Genomic DNA, 22,878 nt, shown 5'->3' with positions numbered 1-22,878 from the left:
AACAGTGTGGGTATACTCAGCAGTTGATAACTAATGGCATTATATTGCATCACTTGAAATTGTTTTGGTCAGTTTCATTTCAATTTATGATTCACTGAAAGTTCTTTTTATAGGATTTACTACTTGTTTTTTTTAAATAAGTGGTTGTAAACAGTGTATGGGTTAAATTTAAACAAACTTATTAAATTTAGTAATGTTCAACTAATTAAGTTTATTTAAATTGAGCTCATATAAATTGTTTGAAACCACAAATTTAAAAAAATTGAGGGATTGGAGTTTAAAATCAGCTGTAGTTGGTAGGCCTGTCACAATTGTCGCTATATTTATACTTACACTTTTTGTTTACATCTACTATTTATTATTACTTATTTATTTTGAGATAATTGTTTTCATGTTTCAATTCCAAACCTGAATATTCTAAATATTCTTAAAAATGAAACACCTGAACTAATACACACTTATGATGTAAAAATGATTTTTTTATTGGTGATAAAAGTTATAAAGTGGCAATAATATCGTTTATCGCAATTAATTTCTGTGCAATGTATCGCCCACTGACAAATATAGATATCGTGACAGCCCTAGTAATTGGAATACTATCCTCTTCTTTCTTTAGTCTCGTCACACCACTCACAACTCGTGTAGACTCGGTGCTATCCTGCCATTAAAAACCTTTGCATTGAACTCCTTCAGGACTCGAGCAGTGCAGATAAACACAGCTGTGATATTTTCAAGAGATAGCTCAGAGCAGCTCAATGACATTTTCATCATTTCTGGTGTCTATCCTACATATAACATCGTTTACGTAATGTCTAGAGAACATTTGCATGAGGACCATGACAGATTGAGTAGATAAAGCCCATTCAGATGTTCTGGTGCTTGTAGATGTCATGTGTCCACAGTTCCAGCAGTTTAGTATGGGCAGGTCCAGCTCTGAGCCACGCGTGGCTGAACCTCGGCTCTCTGCCAGTAAGCAGCTTTGTGCTTCGCGCCATCTGCTCCGGCAGTTTGTGTTGGGGAAAAACACAGCCCTTCTCGCACATGTATTAGCAAGATATAGTGACAGTAATAAGCTTTCAAGCACCTCTTCAATTTGCATTCTTCTCCAGTTTGCCAGCATTGCAGTTTTATAGCTGAATCAGAATAGACTTGTCTTGTGCTTTAAAAGCAGTTCTATTTAGCTATTAAAAAGCATCTGCTCATTTGTCGAGTATTGAGGTCAATCATTGCATTTACATGCACATCTTAAACTAGTTATGCTTGTTATAAAATGGCAATGTGTAAGGTCATGCAAACACCTTAAATCAATCACCAAGAAGACTTTTAAGTTATTTATCAAATATTGACCTTGAAAATACATTGTTTGTGAATTGTATTTATTTCTATTTCTATATTTGTGTATCATCTCTTATTGAAATGTGAAGTTGCACTTATCATGTACTGTTCAATGAAATAGCCTTAAGATGCTGATGTGCAATTAAGTAAGCTAAATGTGTAACCACTTGTTTTTGTAAAGATCCTCTTGCTTTGTCCTGTTTTTTCTTTTTTCTTAAGATTTTGGGTTGTATGGTCTTGTTGAATAGTTGAGTTTTTATAATGTCTTTGATGTCACTGGTAGGCTCTACAATATGATGATGCATACTAGGGTTGTAACAATATACCGGTATGACGGTTTACCACGATTTGAACGTGCACGATTATCATACCATGAACAATTGCATATCAACGGTTTTAACCCTTAAAGACCGAGACAGCCGCCCGCGGCTAAAAATAAGTATTGCTCTTAAATGTTTAATAACTTTTGATCCGCTGATCCGATTCATACAATTCAAAGATTGGCATAAAGAAGAGAATCTCAGCTTTCCAGTGCTGTATCACATAACATTTGCGGACTTTCAGAGGCTCCGGAATCAGTGCGGTTACGTCATCAACATTTGACAACACTGATTTGACAAAGAAACGCTCGTCACTGTGTCTCCGGACAAATCAGACATGATACATTGATGCATTGTCCCTCCTCCATGCCCAGATTGGTTCAAACTCGCTATATCACAACCAATAAGCATAGGTTTCGCTTTTGTTTGTGGACCAAGCTTTTTGAACAACACGGAATGAGAGAAAGGCATACATTTATGCGCGGCTAAATAAAACGGAAAAAAAAAAGTTTTGCATGAAATAATTCTCATGCTAAGTACTTTTGCATGCACAGCAGCACAGAAACATGACAAAACAGTGACACAGCAAAGACTAACAGCTGCTCTTGCTGTTTTCAAAAGACGCAAATGAAGATGCAGCTGTTTGTCTGCATTGCATACAACCACATTCAAATCCATGCTGGCACATAGAACCTAAGGATGTTCCATATTGAATCTAGTTTCATTATGTAACTATTTATAGTATAGTAAATATTTATATCTATTTTTTACTGATGATTTGCACCATGTTTATTTGGACTTTATTTGGACTTTGACACATTATTTATTATTTTCTTATTTTTATTTGTTCATTGTGGTGTTGTTTATAGTAACTAAAAATATATTATATGGAAAAAGTCAAATTTGCTTCACTGTTCTATTATTTTGTAACATTTGTAACATACCGTATACCGCGAAACCGTCAAACCGTGGTATTGTTTTAGACGATTATCATACCGTGAAAAATTCATACCGTTACAACCCTAATGCATACCCTATTGACCTTTTTCTCCGCCGACGAGTGGGTGCTGCCATTTGAATCTTTTTGGCTCGAGACTTCCAGTCTCATTCACTTCCATTCATTTTTAGACATTAAAAACTGCTCATTACGCTGCTTGATGTTGCAATTTGATATTTTCTTGTTATATTATTCTACTTGGTCTGTATAGTCATGCAAACATTTGTTTGTAGAGCAAGTAGTTTGACCGTTTTCTGCCGTTTATTATTCCTAGTCATTTCTCCCATAGGCGACTGAATCGAAAGTTTTAAGACAATCGCGAAAACAGGCGCACTTCCGCATTTTAGAATAAGGTCAATAGACCAAGAAATATTATTGTTTTATATTAGGCTGTATAGTTTATTTCATGGTGTCACAAAATACATTGTTTACTTTAGAACTTTTTCATCATTTATATGAGCACAATATTACCATTACAGAGATGCTGACAGAAGCATGATGAACAGCATTGTTAGAATTTGCAATCTTGTACGTAGTGCAATGGCTACATTTTGCATTTAATTTAGCACTTTTATATTTATTTTTATGTTGGACCCACAATCATTAGTTTTTGAAAAGTTTCATATTTTATTAATATTTGTTTTATATTTCTACATTTTATAAGAAAATACGTTCTAAACAAAGTGAGAAATGTGATCACATATGAGTGAGTACATTTCTGAGCATATATATATATATATATATATATATATATATATATATATATATATATATATATATATATATATATACATATATATATATATATATATATATATATATATATATATATATATATATATATATCAGGGCTCGAAATTGCGACCATTTTGGTCGCATATGCGCCCGAAATTTTATCTATGCGACCTTAAAATATATTTGAGAGCACTTCTGTGAGTGCTTAAAATTGTTGTGTGCGACCAGTTTTTACTGCAAAATGTTCACCACATGCACGGATTCGGGAGACATTCACGCAGAATGCATCTCTAAGCTGTTTGTCTGCACTTGGAACGCGAAACGCAGCGCTCAGGAATGGTTTAAAACAGTTGTCATGTCAACTTGCTGCAGTAAACGGTATTGCACTGAGTAAACTAACATCGCTACTCCTAAAAAAAAAAAAACAGTATTGCTATTAACATGTATGCATATAATAAGGTACAGTATGTGTCAAAAGCATCAGTGCAATATCTGACAGCACTTGTAAGAACAGCACAGTTATACAGTTAACAGATTCATTCAAGCAGTGTGTGCAGGGCCGGTGAGCGCTCCGTGTATGCTTTGGTCACTCAGTTCTGTTATAAAAATATATTTTCTTGTGATAACGGGATTTCGTCGAGACATATTTTCCTCACGCTTGCATATATGTATTAATTTTTTCTGCTTGTTAGTTTGATTAGTGTTGATTTCAAATACAATAAATATGTTTGTATAAAACTTGTAGTAACGGTACTCATAATTGGTGGGTGCGACTAAATTTTGACTGATGCGCTTACATTTTTAAAGTTAGAAGCACTGGTGCTACCAAGAAAAAAGGTTAATTTCGAGCCCTGTATATATAAACTATTAGTTAAATTTTCAGAAATGGTACTGTACATCATGATGTCATTATCTGCATATGACATGATTTATATTGTGATATGAGGGATGTTTTGTTGTAAATTGTTTATTGTTATTGCATTGTATGATCTTGTTGTGTTTTTTTAAACAGTAAGCCACACGACTGATTTTTTTCCTATACATTGTGACATGAGAAACAATTTAACCCTGTGACTTATTGATTTCAGCAATTTCAGTTTAAAAACTTAATTACTCATGTCTCATTGGACAAAACTTCCCAGCGCTGCCCATGTGTTTGTGTGCTTTTTAAAAAATTTAAAATTATACTTGTGTGAGAGAATGAGGGAGTCTTGAGTCTAAATCTGAGCATTTGGTGAGGGCTCTTTTATATTATTTAATATATGTAAAAAATAAAAAAGTGTTTTCTTTGAGCAGGTCAAATTAAAGGTACAGTTTGTATATCTGACTGCTTTTATTAAGGGACAAAATTGTGTTACAAATAATATATTCATAGATGTTAATAAAAAATTATTGTGTTGTGAAGAAAAAATCAAAAGAAAATCGGCACACTGCCACTTTAGCTCTCAAAGGTCTTTTAATAATACTCACAACATGCCTTTTAGATTTTTAGATGTGCGCACATTTAGTTTTTTTTTGTAAAGAAAAAATGTATTTATGTATGGAAAGCATCGTCAATGCAACAAGATATCGAATTGAACCGAATCGATGGTATAATAATCGGAACCAAACCGAACCGTGAGACCAGTGTAGGTTCACACCCCTACTATTTGGCCAATGAAGCCCCCCTTCTTTTAACGGAGCCAGTCGTTGATCGCTATATGGCGAATGAAGCCCGCCTTCTAGTACAGGAGCCAATCATCAAGCTACATGGCGAATGAAGCCTGCCTTCTAATACAGGAACCAATCGTCGATTGCTACATGGCGAATGAAGCCTGCCTTCTAATACAGGAACCAATCGTCGATTGCTACATGGCGAATGAAGCCTGCCTTCTAATACAGGAACCAATCGTCGATTGCTACATGGCGAATGAAGCCTGCCTTCTAGTACAGACAGACTTGAGTTTCTGCAAATTTTGTGTGATTAGAACATTTAAAAATTAAACTAAAGAGGCCGTTGTTGTTTAATTTTATTGGTGATTCCCCATATGAAATTAAATCATAAGCTTGGCAAACAGTTTTGGAGAATTTAATGTTTCCACCTTCATACACATGGCCTGTGCATTCTGCCTAAGAGGTGTTACAAAGATGGCCGCCGAGTGAAATCACTTGTCTTAAAGAGACTTTGCTAACAACTTGATGGAAAGCAACTAATTCATAATTGAGATTTTTTTTCTGTTTTTGCAAGCTTTAAAAAAAAAGGTCTGCTTCATGTTAGGGTGTAAATCTGGCTATTAATGACTGGGCAGACGGAGCTCAGCCTGCACTAGCGGTGCAGCTCTCCAAACACACGTTCACTGCACCTGCACTTCATTAACAGTTCAGCCAGAGAACTCAGATGACAAGAAGACAGCAGCCAGCCAGAAAGTGCTCTCCATGGAGAACTGACCTGGGAACTGTACAGAGAGCTTCTGACAACACATATTTCATAAAGTCTTGTCTATTTTTATGTCTTCATATCTAAGGGTCAGAGTGAACTGGGGCGTCTGTAATAAAATGTAACTCGCCTACCTGAGGAGGAGGGTGAGACATTCTTACAGACGCTGCGGCAGTGAAGAGAAGAAATGTCAAGTTTCAAAATGTGGCCACATTGAGCTTAGAGAATGTAAATATCACACCAGTTTATTTTCACTTACTGCAGAGCAGACGAGATTATCTAAACTGAAGAGCTTAACATAAAGTCTTAAGAATGTTTACATTTTGGAAAAAAAGAGTCATTTTAAGACCAAGTTTGTCTTTTATACAGTATATTAGTTTTACAATTTTAAAGCCTCATATTGTGCAGGGTGTCCAATGGGGGTTAGAGTATTAAATGTTAATAAATCACTTTCGAGAAATTAAGGCCCTTAAAAAGTACAATGTATTACATTTTATATCAGTATGCTAAATTTTACCTTAATTTAGTCTGAGTATTGGGAGGCTGTGTAGTTTCTGAAATCGATAAAATCTTGCTAGATTTGAATTTTTTTACTACAGTAACCAGGGAAACGCTGTAGTAGACGCCTCCTGCTGAAATAGCATTTTTATTCAGCATATGAGTAATGTTAACATTAGTTTTTTACAATCAGTATTCAGTAAATATACTGTAAGTTAAAATCTCTGCGGTGTTACCGGTTGAAACCTAAAGTGGCAATGATGGCAATTTTCTAGAATATTAAAGATTACAATTAGCAACAGAACAATTAAAAACACAATTAAAAGCAAATGTAAACTGCACTGAAGGAACTTTTTACAGTAGTGTCCATTTCTAATTTAAAACCAAATTAAGGTGTCCTGCAAAGTTTAGTTCCAACCCCAATCAGACACACTTGGGCTAGCTAATCAAGCTCTTACTAGGCTCTCTAGAAACATCCTTGCAACCCTGGTATAGATCTTTTAAGCTGATTTAGTCAAATACTTAAATAAATGCTTTTTGTGTCTAACTAATTGAATGAAAATGATATATTATCATTTTTGCATTGTTGTAAGCTGTTTTTTATGGACATCTTCTTCTGTTGGAAAATAAAGCCTAAACTGTTACGTGAGAGATGTTTATTCATGTTCATTTGGTGCTATAACCAGTAGTAAAGAGGGAGGAATGATCACGTTCACTAACACTTCATTTGAAGTGAGGCATCTGTGGGCAATCTGTTTTGCCCCACAATAAATAAAAGCTTTTTAATGTTGCATTTTTGGATTTTATTGATAAATTGAACATAATTTGTAAAGATATAACTCTGTTTTTGTATTAACCCTTTAACTGTCTGCTCTACCAAATGGTTGCCCATATTTTGACTATTTTAAATAATGACTGTTAAAGTAATTTAAAGTTTTTTTAAAATAATGGTTTACACAAAGAGCACTGTTAGTTTACAAAGAAAATCAAACTAAATCCTGTTGCACTACTACACTTGACTTTGGTTTCGTTGTAAAAAGAAATCCAGAAAACATGTTAGAGAATCTGAAATATTTTATGCCATACTTCAAAAAAGAAAAGATGATTTAGCATTTCAAGATGTTTTATTCTGATTTTGCATTGAGTGTGTTAACTAGCGACATTAGGAGTTATGTAATGCAGTCCAATTTTCTTTTTTTTTTCTCTTTTTTGTGAGAGCGTTAAAGGGTTAAGAGGATTCACTAAACTGCATTCCGGGAGAGTTGATCTGAACTGAACTAAACTGTTCTTCAACTGAACAGAAGCAGTCACAATTTACTACTTCATCTTTGTTACGCTGCTTTGGCGCAATCTACATTGTAAAAGGCTCTACAGAAATAAAAATAAATTGAAATGTACAGAATTAAACGCTCTCCTAGCAAAAAGTTCTCTGAATATATATCAGATGGAAATAAAATGATCGCCTTGAGAATAATTTCGGACCCTTTCACATTGCATTTTGTCTGGATTTATTTTGAATTCATATTAGACGGACGGTGTGTCATATTTACAGACTATAAAGGACACCAGCCAAAACAGGCCTGGCAGCAACATCCCACTGTATACAAACAGAAGCTGCACATTCTCTAGAGATCGCTCTTTTGCCATCTCTCTTCAGGCCTGGAGAATCCCTCAGAGCTCATGCTGAGGAGGGTTAAAGGCTTTTGGAAATCTGATCACAGCTCTTCACGGAAAGCCAACCTCTCCATAGCCCTTGTACTCCCCGCTGATCCTCAAACACTCAACCCGCACCAAGCGTTCCCATCATTCTCATCGCTCCTCTGAGCATTCTTTCATTCTTAGAAAGAGGGCTGGCCTCTCACTTTAGCCACTGCTATCAAACTATAGAGCACATATGGTTCTATAATGATAGTGTCACAGCAGACAATATAACAAATTTTGTCCACAAAGTTTGTGTATGTCAGTTTTAATCACTTCAAGCTTTGTTGAAATGTGCGCCTTACTTGTGTAGCATAACTTTTGTTGGATGATCAGAAGTGACCTCAAAATTACTGTATCTGTAAACAAACTGATTACTTCTGAGCTCTTTGCTGAATTGAATTGCTTACAGTGTGAAGGTTTTAGTTTTTGTTGACGTTGAATACTTTGTGGATGTGAAATTTTAGAAATGTTAACATCAAATTTACAAGAGCAACAATGCAACAATAACTCAGTTGCTTTGAGCCAGTGCTGCCACATAGATTTAAACTGGAGGTTCACGCTTGTGTTGTTATTTTCAATTTTGATTTAGCTTGTTGTGATAGATCTGAATTTGGAAAGATGCTAACAATTAGTGGTGTAATGGATCATAAATCTCACAGTTTGGATCACACTGTGGTTTTTGAGTTACGGATCGGACCTTTTTTCAGATTTGCAAAAAATGAAGGATACAAATCATTGTTTGCTTTCCAATTATACAAAATTATTACTGCAAAAACTATTGGTTTTAACAAGCATAACTTAATACTTGTAATTTTATTAAAAATACAAATCAAGAAAGAACCGGCTGAAAAAGGAAAATATTCAATTCAAAAATGATTTTGCTACTGTTGCTGATAATGCTAAATATAGAAATCTAACATCTTGTACAACAGATCATATTTATTTTCAAAGAATGATTCAACAATTCACACATAAATTGGTGAATTATTTTTGAAAACCGATTCAGTGACATAATTTTGATGGTTGTTTGTCGCCACCTATTAGTTGCACAAAGAAATTGTTAAAAGTAAAAGTTCCAATAAACAGCAATTTTAATCTTTACCATAAACATCAGTGTTTAAATCTGAACGATAAACCATTATACCAGTAACTTAAATAATGTAAAAACTGAATCTCTCTAGATCAAACACAGATTTTAATGCAGCGTTTCGAAGGATTAATAAACATGCAAATCATTATCATTTATCATTTATGTTACGCAGGTTTGAATTGAGATCACAATCTTTAATTGTAAAGCTTTAACCTGAGTGCATCAATGCAGGCTAAACAACAGTGACAGAAAACACCTGTAATTTATAAACCAACGAAAGCATTTAGGTCTCAACTTAACTTTTTCTCTGTAAAATGTAATAAGGATGAAAGCCAAAATGCTTTCATACACGTGATTTGAAGGCGATGTCTCTGCAATTATTATAAATGTTGGATTATCCTACAAGTTCAAAAAAATGTTTAATCTGCGGGTCACTTGCATTCCAAACTATGGGTTGTGATCCATGTTGGACGGACTTTTTTAAAAATAATTTCTTTCTTTAATTTGCTGTTATTGTGTTTTGTTCATTTGTTAAATTATTATATAATGTTATAAATTATTATTTATTGCTTTAAATATATATTTATTATTATTTTAAGGATTTTAAAATATGTGTACAAACATAACAAATCAGCATTATATTGGCTGTTGCTCACCCTGTCCTATTGAATTTGGCTTCAGCTATTGAAAAACCCACTGTGTGGGACTCTAATTGACCTGTTTGTTTGTTTTCCAGGGGACCTTTTAGTGTGGTACGAAGATGCATCAACAGAGAGACGGGCCAACAGTTTGCCGTGAAGATTGTGGATGTGGCCAAATTCACCTCCAGCCCTGGCCTCAGCACAGAAGGTAAAACACATCATATCCTCAGCCAGTTTCCTCTTTAGGTGATGATTGTGTGGAGAATTCATCAACTGTGACCTTTCTAGAGCTCAAAATACATATTCAGCGATTCCTCATGAATACGTATTGAAATATATTTTTTTACATACAGCAGGAAATGAACCAGACAGAAAATCTATATCTGCGTTTATTTAATCTCAGTGTAAAATAAACATCTTGTGGATACACTAACTAATGTAGCTGTCTAAAATATACTGGGGAATTAGTTTTGCTTTATTGATTTGAAAATGCTTGGCTGTTACATATATTCAAAGCACAACACAGTGAGCAGGGAGCGTATGTGTTTTGCGGAGATAGCGGATTGGTCTGCTGATCATACAATACTGTAGCTTATAGTGGGATAAAGCAACCATGAAGACCTGGCTCTTTGTAGCATGCTCTATGTGTGATCACAGATTGCCCCATTAATGGAGCCTTAGGGAGTGTCTACCAATCGTGAGATTCAGTGTCTCTACAGTATGTGTGAGTCTTGGTCTGTGTGGTTTGTTTTTAGCCAAAGTAGATGCTTCTCTAAGGGTGTTTGCGATGATGTTCTGTTTTTTGTTTGTTTATGCTGACTGTACACTCATTTGACCACCTTATTAAGTATGCCTTTTGTTTTCTTTCTTATTATTATCAAGATTCTTAAACAATCTCTTTTTTTTTGGCCCATGTTGTAATGATATATATTGACATCTGGTGGCAGTGGGGGCCAATTGAGTTCAGCAAACTCACTGTCATGTTGAACAAGCCAGTTTGATGAGATTTTGTTTTGTTGACCTGGTTTGTGACCTGGTGTGGTATTTTGCTGTTAGTAGCCAGCACAAGATGAGTGCACTGTGCTCATAAATCTACACAACCAGCAACAAAACTCAGGTAAGCTATGGTAATTAAATAGTAGTCGATTGGTACTAAGGGTTCCAAGAAAATATACTCCATGACATTACATAACCAACACAATTCTGAATCATTTTGGTTGGCACCTAGCCACCTACCCAATCTGAAAGTTGAAGCAAAAATGTCTTAAAATTGTCATCTTTTGTCCAATGTTGGTGAGTCCATGTAATTATAACCTCAGTTTCCTGGTCATAGCTAAAGGGTCGTCACGCAGCAAGCATTGTTTTGTTTTTAAATGTCAAATAAATGTCTAAACATAGTCGCTTTGGCTAAAATAAAGCTAAATTTGGGCTGTCTGCAAATCTAATAGACATCTAGTTTTGGCCTATTCTTAAGGTCTTTGCACACTGAAGTCCGAAGTTTTTGTATGCATTTTTTTTGTTGCAATCATATGTTAAAAATTTGTTACGTAAACAAACCTTGCACCAAGTCCAATCAGTCCATAACGAAAAAATGCTAAATATTTTCGTCGATTTAAGCAGTGATACTGCTGCATAGGCTGATAGGCTGCATATTGTGTGTATCCAATAGAGGAAGGAGAGTTGCTATTATCAAAGACTTGCATTGGATTATCCCAAAGTTTTATTTTAGAAATCAGTGGAATCCTGAACAGTGACGGGCATATTATTTGACATAATAATAGATGGTGGCCGCGTATCGAAGCAACAGACCGAAAGCGGACCATGCTTTCTATTATAATGTCTATAGCAAGTGCATCAAATGTATGAAGACACACACACACACACACACACCGAGCAGCAGCAGGGGAGACGTGCACCAGTCACTGAATCCAGCATGTAGGTGTTCTCAGCTGTCCGCCATATTCTGTCTTTATTTTATGCACTGTGTTTGTCATAAAGTTATCTGTAGCTTAAATTACGGCATTCTGTAATAAGCCTTTTGTTTGTACGGTGGTCAAAACACCTCTCAAAGCGATTTTTCAAAGAAACCGAATTGAATCACTACACTGTCTATTTGATGACTAGTCTAGTTTTGGGCTATTCTTAGATGTTTATTAGATTTTCACTGACAACCCAAGTTAAGCCTTGTTTAAGCCAAGCTGTCTACGTTTAGATGTCTAGAGATGCCTATTAAACACAAAATTGTTTGCTGGGCAGTGTGTTGATCTGCTGCTGTAGCTCATCTGATTTAAAGTTCAATGTGTTGAAGTATTTATTTCAGTCACGGTGTTCTTTTTATCAGCTCGAAACTGTCTAGAAATTCTTCTCTGACCTCTGGCATCACCAAACCTTTATTGCTCACAGAATTGCTGCTTGTAGAAATGTTCTCTCTGTCTGACCATTCTCAAAACAAGATATCCTGAGAAATGGTCAAATTGGTTTAGAGTGCACAAAATGACAGCCCATCTTTCCCATTTCCCTGTCGCACTAAAGCGTTGCATTGTGTCAGAAGATCAATTTCAGCGTGTCTGAATAAGGACAGAAGTTGCAAACAAAATTGACCGAATTAGGAGTTAATGAAGCAGCTTTCACTTCTGAGTGTTGGAGGCATCTATTTTTGTAGTCTGCTTCTAGAATGACATTTAAACGAAACTTGCATCTTATTTAGCACAACAAGACCAAGGAAAGGTAGATTCTCATCTGTGCAGTACTGAGATTGAGTGTTTGAGTCTATGTTGATTTGAAGTCAGTAAGACAGGCAGATTCACTTCCTCTATGACAAGACAGGACTTACCTAAGCATGAAAACTTCCAGTAGCCCTACGGTTTGAGTGTGAATTCTCTGAAGAGAGAGTATTTCATTGTGCAGGATGTTAGGTTTGTGTGTATATGAGGAAGAGATCTTTGCCAAGGGCTTTGTGTTCTCTCAGTCCACTGCTAAACCTCTGTCTCATCTCTCCTGGGTTTCACAGTCTCTGCAAACACTCTGCCCACCTCCCATCTGTCTTTCTCCTATGTGGGAGAGAACTGTAAAGTCTACTGTAAAACCCATGAGACAAGAGAGCTATTTAAATGCTAACTCTGACTTCTGTCACTGTGTATTACCTTTCCAATGTCTGTTTTTCTCTCGAGTAAAGGAAATAAACAACTCCATGACCTTTTCCCACCTATAGTTTATTTACAGTCAAACACACCCTCGCCTTTGTAATGAATACTTTCAGTTCCTGTGATAGCTGAAGAAGAATCCCCCCCCCAAGAAACACAACATAAAATGTGGCTTTTTCATAATCATCATAACCACTCTCTATTTCGCCACGTTCCAGCAAAACGTTATTTGTCTATTATATTTCACAAAGAAGTGTCTTAAAGTAAAGTTATCAAAAAGCAATAAAGTTATTATAAAAGTTATAATTGGATAATATTTTTTCCATTGTACTTAGTTCAGAGTGACAGATAACTTGCTTTAAAGCATAGAACACGGCTTCATTCATTTGCAACACTTTCATTCATAGTCTATGTTTACAAAACACAAGCCTTGAGTGACCACAAGATTTTGAGTTGTTGCTAGATCACATATGGTTGCGGCCGGAAGTTGACGAGAATTACTCATATTATTTATTCAATTTCCCATTAATTGTATTTTTTTATGTCTATCCCTACTGTTGGAAAATTAATGAATGAATGAGAGAACCGAGTCAAGAAGACTTGAACAACCAAAATTTCTTTATTAAGAAGTGTTGGTTGTTTTGCAGTCATACAGCACCTTCAAGAAGTCCAAAAGTTACAGGAGTCTCTTACAAGTCTGTAATGCCTGCAAGGTTTATCACAAGTCTATAAAGTCTAAAATGAGTCTGTAATCAAGTCTAATGGAGACAGGGTCCTCCTGTCTTTTATGTTTTAAGAGGGGCAGAGTTTGTAGGTGGAATATAGTAAATGGGGAACTAGATTATATAAATTTATATTACCACACAACCCTAAACTCAACCATCACGGTAATGTAAAAACAATAGTTGTATTGAGTATTATTTCAGTTATTTATTAAATGACCCAATAAATTGTATTAATATCTACCCCCACCCCAACAGTCACAGTACTGTAAAAATATTAATTATTGTTACTGTATATAGCGTCACAAAAATAATGCTATATTGATGTGCGTATCTGCAGCTGTATCCTATCTAGACATTACCAAGTTCCTGCTGTATTCGGTGTCCATGCATCGAATCCTTGTGCCCAGTCTATGATGAATCGAGGTTTCTCTTCGTGATGGGGCAGGAATTTAATCGTACTAATTTTATTTTAAAAAATTTACGTCTACCCCTACCCCCAACCCTAAACCCAACCATCACAGTGATGTAAAAACAGTTGTTGTACCAAGTATTATTTATTTAATTTATTAAATTAGCCAATAAATTGTATTTTATTAATATCTACCCCTACACCATTGCTAAACCCAACCGTCACCGGCAGGAATTTGAACATTTGGACACTGTACGAAAAGTGCAGTCCTATACCATCTCTATAAAATTTAAATTAAGCAATTTCAGTAATATATGTACTGTGCTTATTATTTACTTATTAATTTCTAGCACATGCATGTGAAGACTGGTCACAATCTAATTTGAATAAATAATCAATTATAAACTTTTAAGAATCTATTCAGAATCACTAGAGAAAGAATCTATTGAATCTCAATGAATCAATTTATTTCTCTCTCTCCCACCCCTACTGTCCTGGCAAGTGCAGGTGTAAAAGGTCCCATCAAATTAAAATAAAGTTTTTTACATGTTAGTAATAGTATTGTTAGTTTTTAAGATCTTGACACAAGTTTGTATATAAAACTGATATAAACAGGTAAAGCATCTAGTTTGTCACTTTCTGTCTTAATGGATCAACGATTTTATTCACTTCATACTCATTCTACAGTTTCTCACATCAACTCATACTACAATTTCTCATCAAATCAGATCAAATCAAATCTGACATGCCACGTTCATTTCAAGTTGATTCTCATTTGCTTTTCATTTGATGCATTTGAGCTCAACCACTCTCACTGGCAGAGCGGTCCTAAAACAAAACACTGTTAGCTGCTTTTTAAAAAGAGGTTGGAGCTACACTATATTCCACCCTCTCTTCATGTTTCGGTTGAGATTACATCAAACATCAAATAAAAAAGGCATATTTCAAAGCACTTCATGGAACCTTTAAAAGCTACCAAAATCTAAAGAAATTTGTGCTGCTTATGACTTGTGGAGAGAATAAGTTCACACGTGATAGAATCTTCTAGTATGCATGTCAAATTCCTGGGTTTGCGCACACTATCAAATGGAGCACACTTCAAAAGTCTATTTTTTTAGTCTGTTTGCATATGCTAACGTATGCATAAAAATGAAAACTATTAGACTTCGAAGATCTTGGCTTTCATTATCATTGCAATCATTACACCCAGACCTGTGGAAACTTGCCATAATCTAAAACATCAGCAGAAGCTCACGGCCTGATAATGAGCTTGTAGACAAGGAACACTTCTCTTAATTAAATGACTTCTGCTCTGTGTGACACTTCAATTTTAAAATATTGGCCATTTTTCCCACTTCATGCTACTTATATCATCCATGTGCAAGAATGCATGTTTATATATTTTGCACCCTTATTTCAAGACAAGATTTTTGGTTTAAATTGATTTAAAGAAAAGTGTTTTTTTTTCTTCAATTTTTTTTTTTTTTTAAAGATGTATGGTTCTGGAAAAGGGCAGGGATAAGGGAGTTTGCCTTCCATACGCATGGTCACAAATTCATACACAGACCTACTGGAGCTGTAGCCCAGGGGCCTGTTAACTGCACAAAATGATAATAATAAAATATATTCATTAAATATTAGAAAGATAATTTTAAGGTTTTCTGGTTATTATTCTAAAATTAATTACACACTTTTGAAGCAACAGCAAAACAAATGTTACAAGCATGGTCTGCTTTGCAGAAATCAGAGAACGTGCAAAAAGCTCTTGAAAACAGATCAGGCCATGATTTAGCATGTTTATAGCCTGTGATAGACTCCTATGACACTTTGGCTTTTTAAAATATCCTCTCCAATGACTTGAGAAAAGCTGCAATCTTCTGCATTCAAATTTAAAACTACAAAGATCTAAAAATGAGTTAATGACTAGATGAACTTCAGCATTTTAAAGCATTCGTATGAGATGGAAACTAACACCATGCTAGAGCGTTTATCAAGATGATAAAACAACAGGATTTAGTCTCTGTAGTTTTCATGCTAGTTTTGCCGAAAGATAACCCTGGCTATTCTCCTATGCAGTTTTTATAGCACTATGAATAACAAGTTAGGGCTCTACAATTCTGGCTAAAGTGAGAATCAGGATTGTTTTTGCTTTAAATCAAGATCACAATTTTCTCATGATTCTGTAGATGTAAACTAAAGGTTAATATGAGTAGGCTATAGTTATTGTTATTCTCAAACATATGATAAATCTGTCAAATCAAAATCACTATTTTTTTTTATTAATCATGCAGCCCTGTTACAAGTAGTGGAAAACAAAACAAAAAACGTAGAATCTGTGCACCTGTAAACGTACATGCTGTACTTGATGTTGGCACATCCCAAGAAGTATCATTTTGTGTCATCTAGACATAAGCTGAGGGAAAGGAAACCATAATCTGTGCCATTTTTTGTGTTTGTAGCACCTTGAGGTCAGTTTGCCAGCTGTTAGCCATCTGTGACAAATCCTCTCCAAACTCTTTAAAGCTCATTCTGTTTTTAGGGCCTATAAACACACACACTTAATATTTGCTTGAATCCAGTGTTTATTATAGCTGCACTTAGAATATCAATACACTGAAGTATGAATGCTTTCATGCACTTACCGTAAAGCCCACTAAGGAAAGCCCATGAGGGCCACTTAGCTGTGATGAGACAGATTTTCTGTTGCTGATGGACAGAATTGAACATATAGGCTGTAATTCAATGTGGGTTAAGCATATGAAAGACAGATTGTGGTTTCTTTAAGGGATGCAGTAGTGGCTGTAGTTGAAACACTTTTTCATATGTTGATAATTATACATGGCATTTAAAGGCAATTACATGGTTTTGTGCGGTCTTGGGGACCCTAGAAATCATGGAATTTTAAAATGGCAATTAGCAGGCCTGCAAAAGTTCTGGAACAATAAATAAACCCATAATGTTTTGAAAAAGTTGCAGACATTTGCTGCACAGTGGAGTTCCCAGGGTGAGACGCATTATTTGAACACTTTACTATTTTAATGGCTTAATGCTGTGTCAGTATTATGTAAGCATTTCAAATGTTCTTTTTAAGTTTTCTTGTGTTCTTGAGCTTAAACAGATCAATATTTGTCAAATTAGCTTTAAATATGCTTTTTAGCGAGTACCCTCATAAACATGGTCAGTTAAGTCTTAAATGAAATCAGGCGTACATTGTTACACATACGTTGAATTTACAGGTATGTATTCCTTTCCATTGTTACATGTGCATTGAATGTATGCCTAATAAACCTGCTGCCACCTGTTGCCGCTATCAGTATAACACACAATCACTGTTATGGTTGTCTAAAATACAATATTTTTATGCAATTTTATATTACTTGCTCCCTGTGCTGTTTATATCGAAGTTGATATTTTGCCGCACAATGTTGAAGTTTCGTCACATCTAATTTTTATGAGGTTTGTCGTTAGCCCAACGCTCAACCCCCAACCTAGAGGACCAGGACACACAAACATACACTACGGACAATTCACCTATAGTGCATGTCTTTGGACTCGTGGGGGAAAACTGAGCACCTGGAGAAAACATGCAAACTCCACACAGAAATGCCAACTGACTGGCTTGAACCAGTGACCTTGCTTTGAGGCGACAGCATTAACAACTGTGCCAAAATTTGGTCAGGGCAAGAAAAGAACCATTTTCTTGTCTGGACAAGATGAAAAACCCTTAGCAGTTAGTCATGCTTGAGGTCTTTAGCAATATTCACATGCATACAGTATTGCATTTTTACTACAGTACTACAGTAAAAGGATTTCAGATGTCTTTAGAACACAAAAGCCTAAAGTCTGCGTCGAGTGATCGGCATGACCCTTGACGCCTGCTATGTGCAGAGTCGTGCATTTATAATTCTGCGTGCTGTATGTGTTGCTTTGGAATAACACATCCAGAACGCTAGCTGGTTGTAGGTTTTTATGTTCCTCTGTGTCGAGTTTCTTCGCTGGTGTTTTATTTTTTCTGAATGCTACAATTAGCTAAAACTCATACATAGGCAGGAATTGGCGGAAGTGCAACAACATTAATACTAAAGCTAAACACAAAAGTTTCCCTCTGGAGCACCTTCATGGGACTCAACACTTGTGAACACTCACTCTATCGGGCTCACTGATCTCAGCATCGCCCACACTCGTCACTGGTACCAAGTTGATTAATCACAGAGCTTGCGCTATGCTTCGTGGTGACATTTTTTGAGAGGTGCATGTCAGCATCAACATCAGCCTGGGCAAGAGCTATGCGACTACACGAAGACTGTGCCGATGCATACACGTTTGCTTGACGCAGAAGTATAAATCAGCTGTAGAGCTGCATTTACACTGCAGATTTTGATGGTCAATTCACATTTTGTGATCTGTATTTTTTTTTTTTTTGACGACCCGCTTGCATCATCTTTTAAAAGTGACTCGTATCTGATCTTTGTGTTTACACTGCACACAGCAAAAGATGCAATAACACTAAAAAAAGGAGAGGGCGCTGACTAACAGCTGATAATAAAAGAGCTCTTTTCTTCGTTCATGTATTTAATCTGTTCGCAGGGTTTAATTTTTTTTATTTTCTTTTTGACAAGTTGTTTCACTATAGTTTATGACAGAAAAGTCCACAAAAGAATGGCCACATTCTTTTAATTGAGGCTTTTTTAAACCAGAAGGGATTTTAACGTCATGTCCATGACATGCTTTGTGCACGTTATGTTTATTGTTTACGTGGCAGATGTTGTGCTTGCGCTCTCTTGTTAACATGCTTAGATAATTGTGCTACATGACAGTATAGCTTATTTTGTCCTAGTATTTGAGATTTAAGGTTTGAGTCTGTTCTGAAATGAAAACATCAGTTGACGTCATTCACTATAGTTTTTAATGATGCACAACTTACATTGACAGGTAAAAATCTGATCCACCTGCTACACTGCAGATACGAGGGCACGAATCCGATTCATATGGGATAAATTTGCCCATATGAACAAGGCCTCAATCTGATTTGAGTAAATCGGAATCCTCATGATTTTTTTCCTGATTTACACATACATGGGCTATATCCAATCTGTGCCACGTGGGAGAAAAAAATCAGAATTGGTCACTTGAACAATGAAGTGTAAATGCAGCCTAATATTTATATTAAAATAAGTATTTAAAGAATTTAATGTTTTCAATTATTTTATAACATTATATTCATCTGATGTATGTGATTGTGCACTAATTTATACTTCAAAGCACATCTTTGTGTGCTTTGTTCCATCCTTGCTGAGTGCTTTGGACTGCTGAAGTCACTCATTCTTATTCTGTCTACAACAGGACTGAATGAATTGTCTTTCTTCCTCCCGCTCTCAGAGTTGTAGATAAACCATCAAACGTGAGAGTGGCGGCTGAACAACAGAGCTTCTTTCTCTGCTGGAATTCTGGCCGTTCTGTAACCCCCTGTTATTCACCATGTGTTATATGTGTGTGCGTGTGTGTTTTATTTTTCCAGAAAATTCTTTGAGAAAGTGTGCGGTCATCTAAAGGCCTGCAATCGAACTTTAGTGGGGTCATATTGATCTTGGGGAAAAAACAATGCTTTGAGAAATCTGCACAATCGAAGGGAATGTGGCCTCCTACAGCCAGAGAGATGGGCTTTTTTTATTGTCTTCCCTGTGGGAGGTCCCAAAGTCTCCACTATTGCGCAGGAAAACAGTGAAATGTTAAATGTTGTAGCCATTATCATCATCATCTCTACTGCACAGCTTCAGCAGTGTCTTCTGCAACAAGAGGTTGTTTTAAGGTTAACGCTACCTCTGCCTTTAGAGACGCAATTTATTTAATGCTAGTTTTATAAAAGCGAGTGTTTTGTGTGTTTTTCAAAGCTGTTCCATTCAGGATATTTACGGAGAGGAAAGCCTCCAAACAGCCTATGGGAAATCCTCAATTATAATTTAAAAAACTCTCTGTTGCTTTTCATGTTTGCTCCTTCGCAGCGTTTGTTTAAAGTCAACGAATCATGAAATGATTTGCTCAAAAAGCTGCAGACACAGAGGTTGTTAGCCTAGGTGAACTGTTACTCTCTATGGATCAGATCAGTGTAGTTTTTCAACCTCCTCTGCCTGAAATCTCAAAGTCTTTTTTTTTTCTTTAGAAGCATGCTGCAACTTTTAAAAGGTTGTCTTTTTGGAAGAGTACTCGCAGGCCAGCCTTATTTCAGATGACTTAGACATAGACGTGAAAATGTTTCTTCAAGAGACTAATGGTTAAAGTTGAAACAGGATGTACAACGTTTTTGCCCGAGAATATTGATGACTGAAAGTGCCTGGTTTTACTCTCCCTTAAGCCGTAGTCAATTCAGATGTGGGAAGGGGTAGGCTATGAAACCCATTTATTTCATTGGCTTGTGCTGTGCAATGGTGGTTTGTTCTGCTCAGATCAAAGCACAAGAGCAGTGGAGCACACCAACAACCAGCCTACATGTGCCACAGTCAAAGTTCAAAATAGTTCAGTATTTCTCTCTGTGGAATGTATGTACTGCATATGCGCACCTGAAAAGAGAAGTCCACTCAAATAACAAACTGATAGGGCATTTGTTCCTACTGCTTATAATCCCCTTGTTAAGTGTGATTTCACATGAATCGGCTTCAGAGTTCAAGTGCCATATCAAACTGTATGAGGAGGCTCATCATATGGAAATAATAAAGCGATGTAATACTTATAAAAATCATGATCGCTATATATTCATTTATTCATTTTCTTTTGGGCTCAGTCCCTTTATTAATCTGGGGTCAACACAGCAGAATGAACCGCCAACTTATCCAGCATATGGTTTTACGCAGCAGATGCCCTTACAGCCGCAACCCATTTCTGGGAAATATCCATTCACAATCATACACTACAGACAATTTAGCCTACCCAATTCACCTGTACCGCATGTTTTTGGACTGTGGGGGAAAGCGGAGCACTCGGAGGAAACCCATGCGAACACGGAGAACATGCAAACTCCACACAGAAACTGACCCAGCCAATGCTCGAATCAGTGACTTTCTTGCTGTGAGGCAACAGCACTAACTGCTATACTACTAACTACTATATATATTTTATAAATTGTTCAAATATTGGTGTCTATGATGCAGCAAATCCAGAGACTGTTATGTACAACATAATTTTATACACTGTAAAACCCAACAGCCAACTTTATCAAATAAGTGTAGTTCAGTCAAAATTGACTGAAAGTTAATACTACTCATTTTGAAAAGTTTAGTTTTTGAACTTAAATGGTTTCTTGCAATCAGTTTCCTCAAATTTTAGTAGTTACCTTAGCATTTTGGGTTTAACAGAGTATAATTTTTAATTTAATGTGTGATATGACTGTACAGTGGCCATAAATGAATATTTTCTCAATTTAAATGAGCATTAGCTTAGACCGGGAAATAGAATTTCATGTATGTCATCACTTTACAAGCGGAAAGCAATACTGTGTTGTCATGAAAACATTGGTAAGATGACACCTCTTGACTTGTTCACTGTCAATAAAATTGTATAGTTACAAGTGTCAGTAAAGTGTTATGTTAGATTAGTTAGATAAGATAAAATCTAATAAGTTAGATAAGTTAAATGTTTAAAGTCTTACAAAATTACTTTATATTATTTAATAAAATAATAAACAATTATTACAAAGCAAGTTTGGTTTCAGTTTTCAGCCAAGTGCATCCAGAGTTTTCGGTTTTGGCTCAGAATTTTTATTTCCTTGGATCCCTAATTAAAACCTGTAAAAGATATTCCTGCTTCCGTTAAAGAACTAAACTTTCTTTAAGGCGTTTGCACCTGACTTAGTAAACACAGGGTCATTCTAAACCTGTCCTGTGTTTACTTGCTATGTTTAACACTGCTTTTACAGGGTTTACAAGTATTTCTTATTTTTCATAAGATGACACTTCAGACTACATTCTTAAATTCTTATTTGGAATTTTGTGATATCGTTGTCATTGTTTGGATGAACACAGCATATTAGGTAAATATTTAATTATTGCAGATGGTTAAGTGCATGCAAAAAACCTTGACAAATTCATAAATCATGCTGATTCTCTTCCCAAATGTACACATCTATAACAGAAGTATCTTAGCTACTACACCGCCCGCTGCTGGAATCAGCTTCCAGAAATGATCAGATGTGCTCCAACATTAGGTACATTTAAATCAAAACTGAAAACACATCTGTTTAGCTGTGCCTTTACTGAATGAGCACTGTGCTACGCCCGACAGATCACACAATTATCCTTTTCTTTTCTTTTTCATTCTTTTATTTCCTGATTTAACACATTTTAACCTGTTTTTGTGTTTTAATTATTTTAATCATTTTTATTTTCTTATTTCTTTTATTCTTGTTTATGTAATGCACTTTAAATTACCATTATGTATGAAATGTGCTGTATAAACTTGCCTTGCCTTTCTTTGCCTTTCCTTGAGAGAAAAAGTATTGTTAAAGAACTAAAAAGAACATATGTGCACTACTACAGAGTGCTTAAGTCATGAATCTGTAACCCATAGCAGCAATGGGGTGGACACCACTTTACTTGGTCTGTTATTATTACAACACTTGGAAGACAATTAGGCTGTTCAGTGTTCTGCTGTAATCAGCCAATCTGCCACTAAAGAATCAGACATGCAGCCAGAAAACAGAGAGAAGAAATGCTTTTTCTAGATCTCCTCCAGTGTTCATCCCATTTATTGTGCCTTAAAGATCTCTCCAGATGTACAGACATCCCAACTAGATTTTAACTGAATGTTCTCATCTTTGCCTTCATCTGATTTGATATTAGATTTTTACAGTGTGGATGCTTTGTTGTAATTAGCGGT

At 35.7% G+C, this 22,878-nt stretch overlaps 1 protein-coding gene across 50 annotated transcripts in view; it reads left to right on the top strand.

The window, feature by feature from the left end:
- caska (calcium/calmodulin-dependent serine protein kinase a) overlaps positions 1-22,878 on the top strand; it is a 243,950-nt gene that overhangs the window by 121,645 nt on the left and 99,427 nt on the right. For all 50 annotated transcript variants that reach the window (NM_001423569.1, XM_087265936.1, XM_087265930.1 and 47 more), the window contains exon 2: positions 9,829-9,941. In NM_001423569.1, coding sequence (NP_001410498.1) covers positions 9,829-9,941 — 113 coding nt within the window. The remainder of the gene's footprint in view (positions 1-9,828; positions 9,942-22,878) is intronic.

Source organism: Danio rerio, chromosome 9 (genome assembly GCF_052040795.2).
Source record: "Danio rerio strain M-AB ecotype USA chromosome 9, GRCz13ab, whole genome shotgun sequence".
Lineage (NCBI taxonomy): Eukaryota > Metazoa > Chordata > Actinopteri > Cypriniformes > Danionidae > Danio > Danio rerio.
This window is presented reverse-complemented; position numbering and strand designations above follow the sequence as displayed.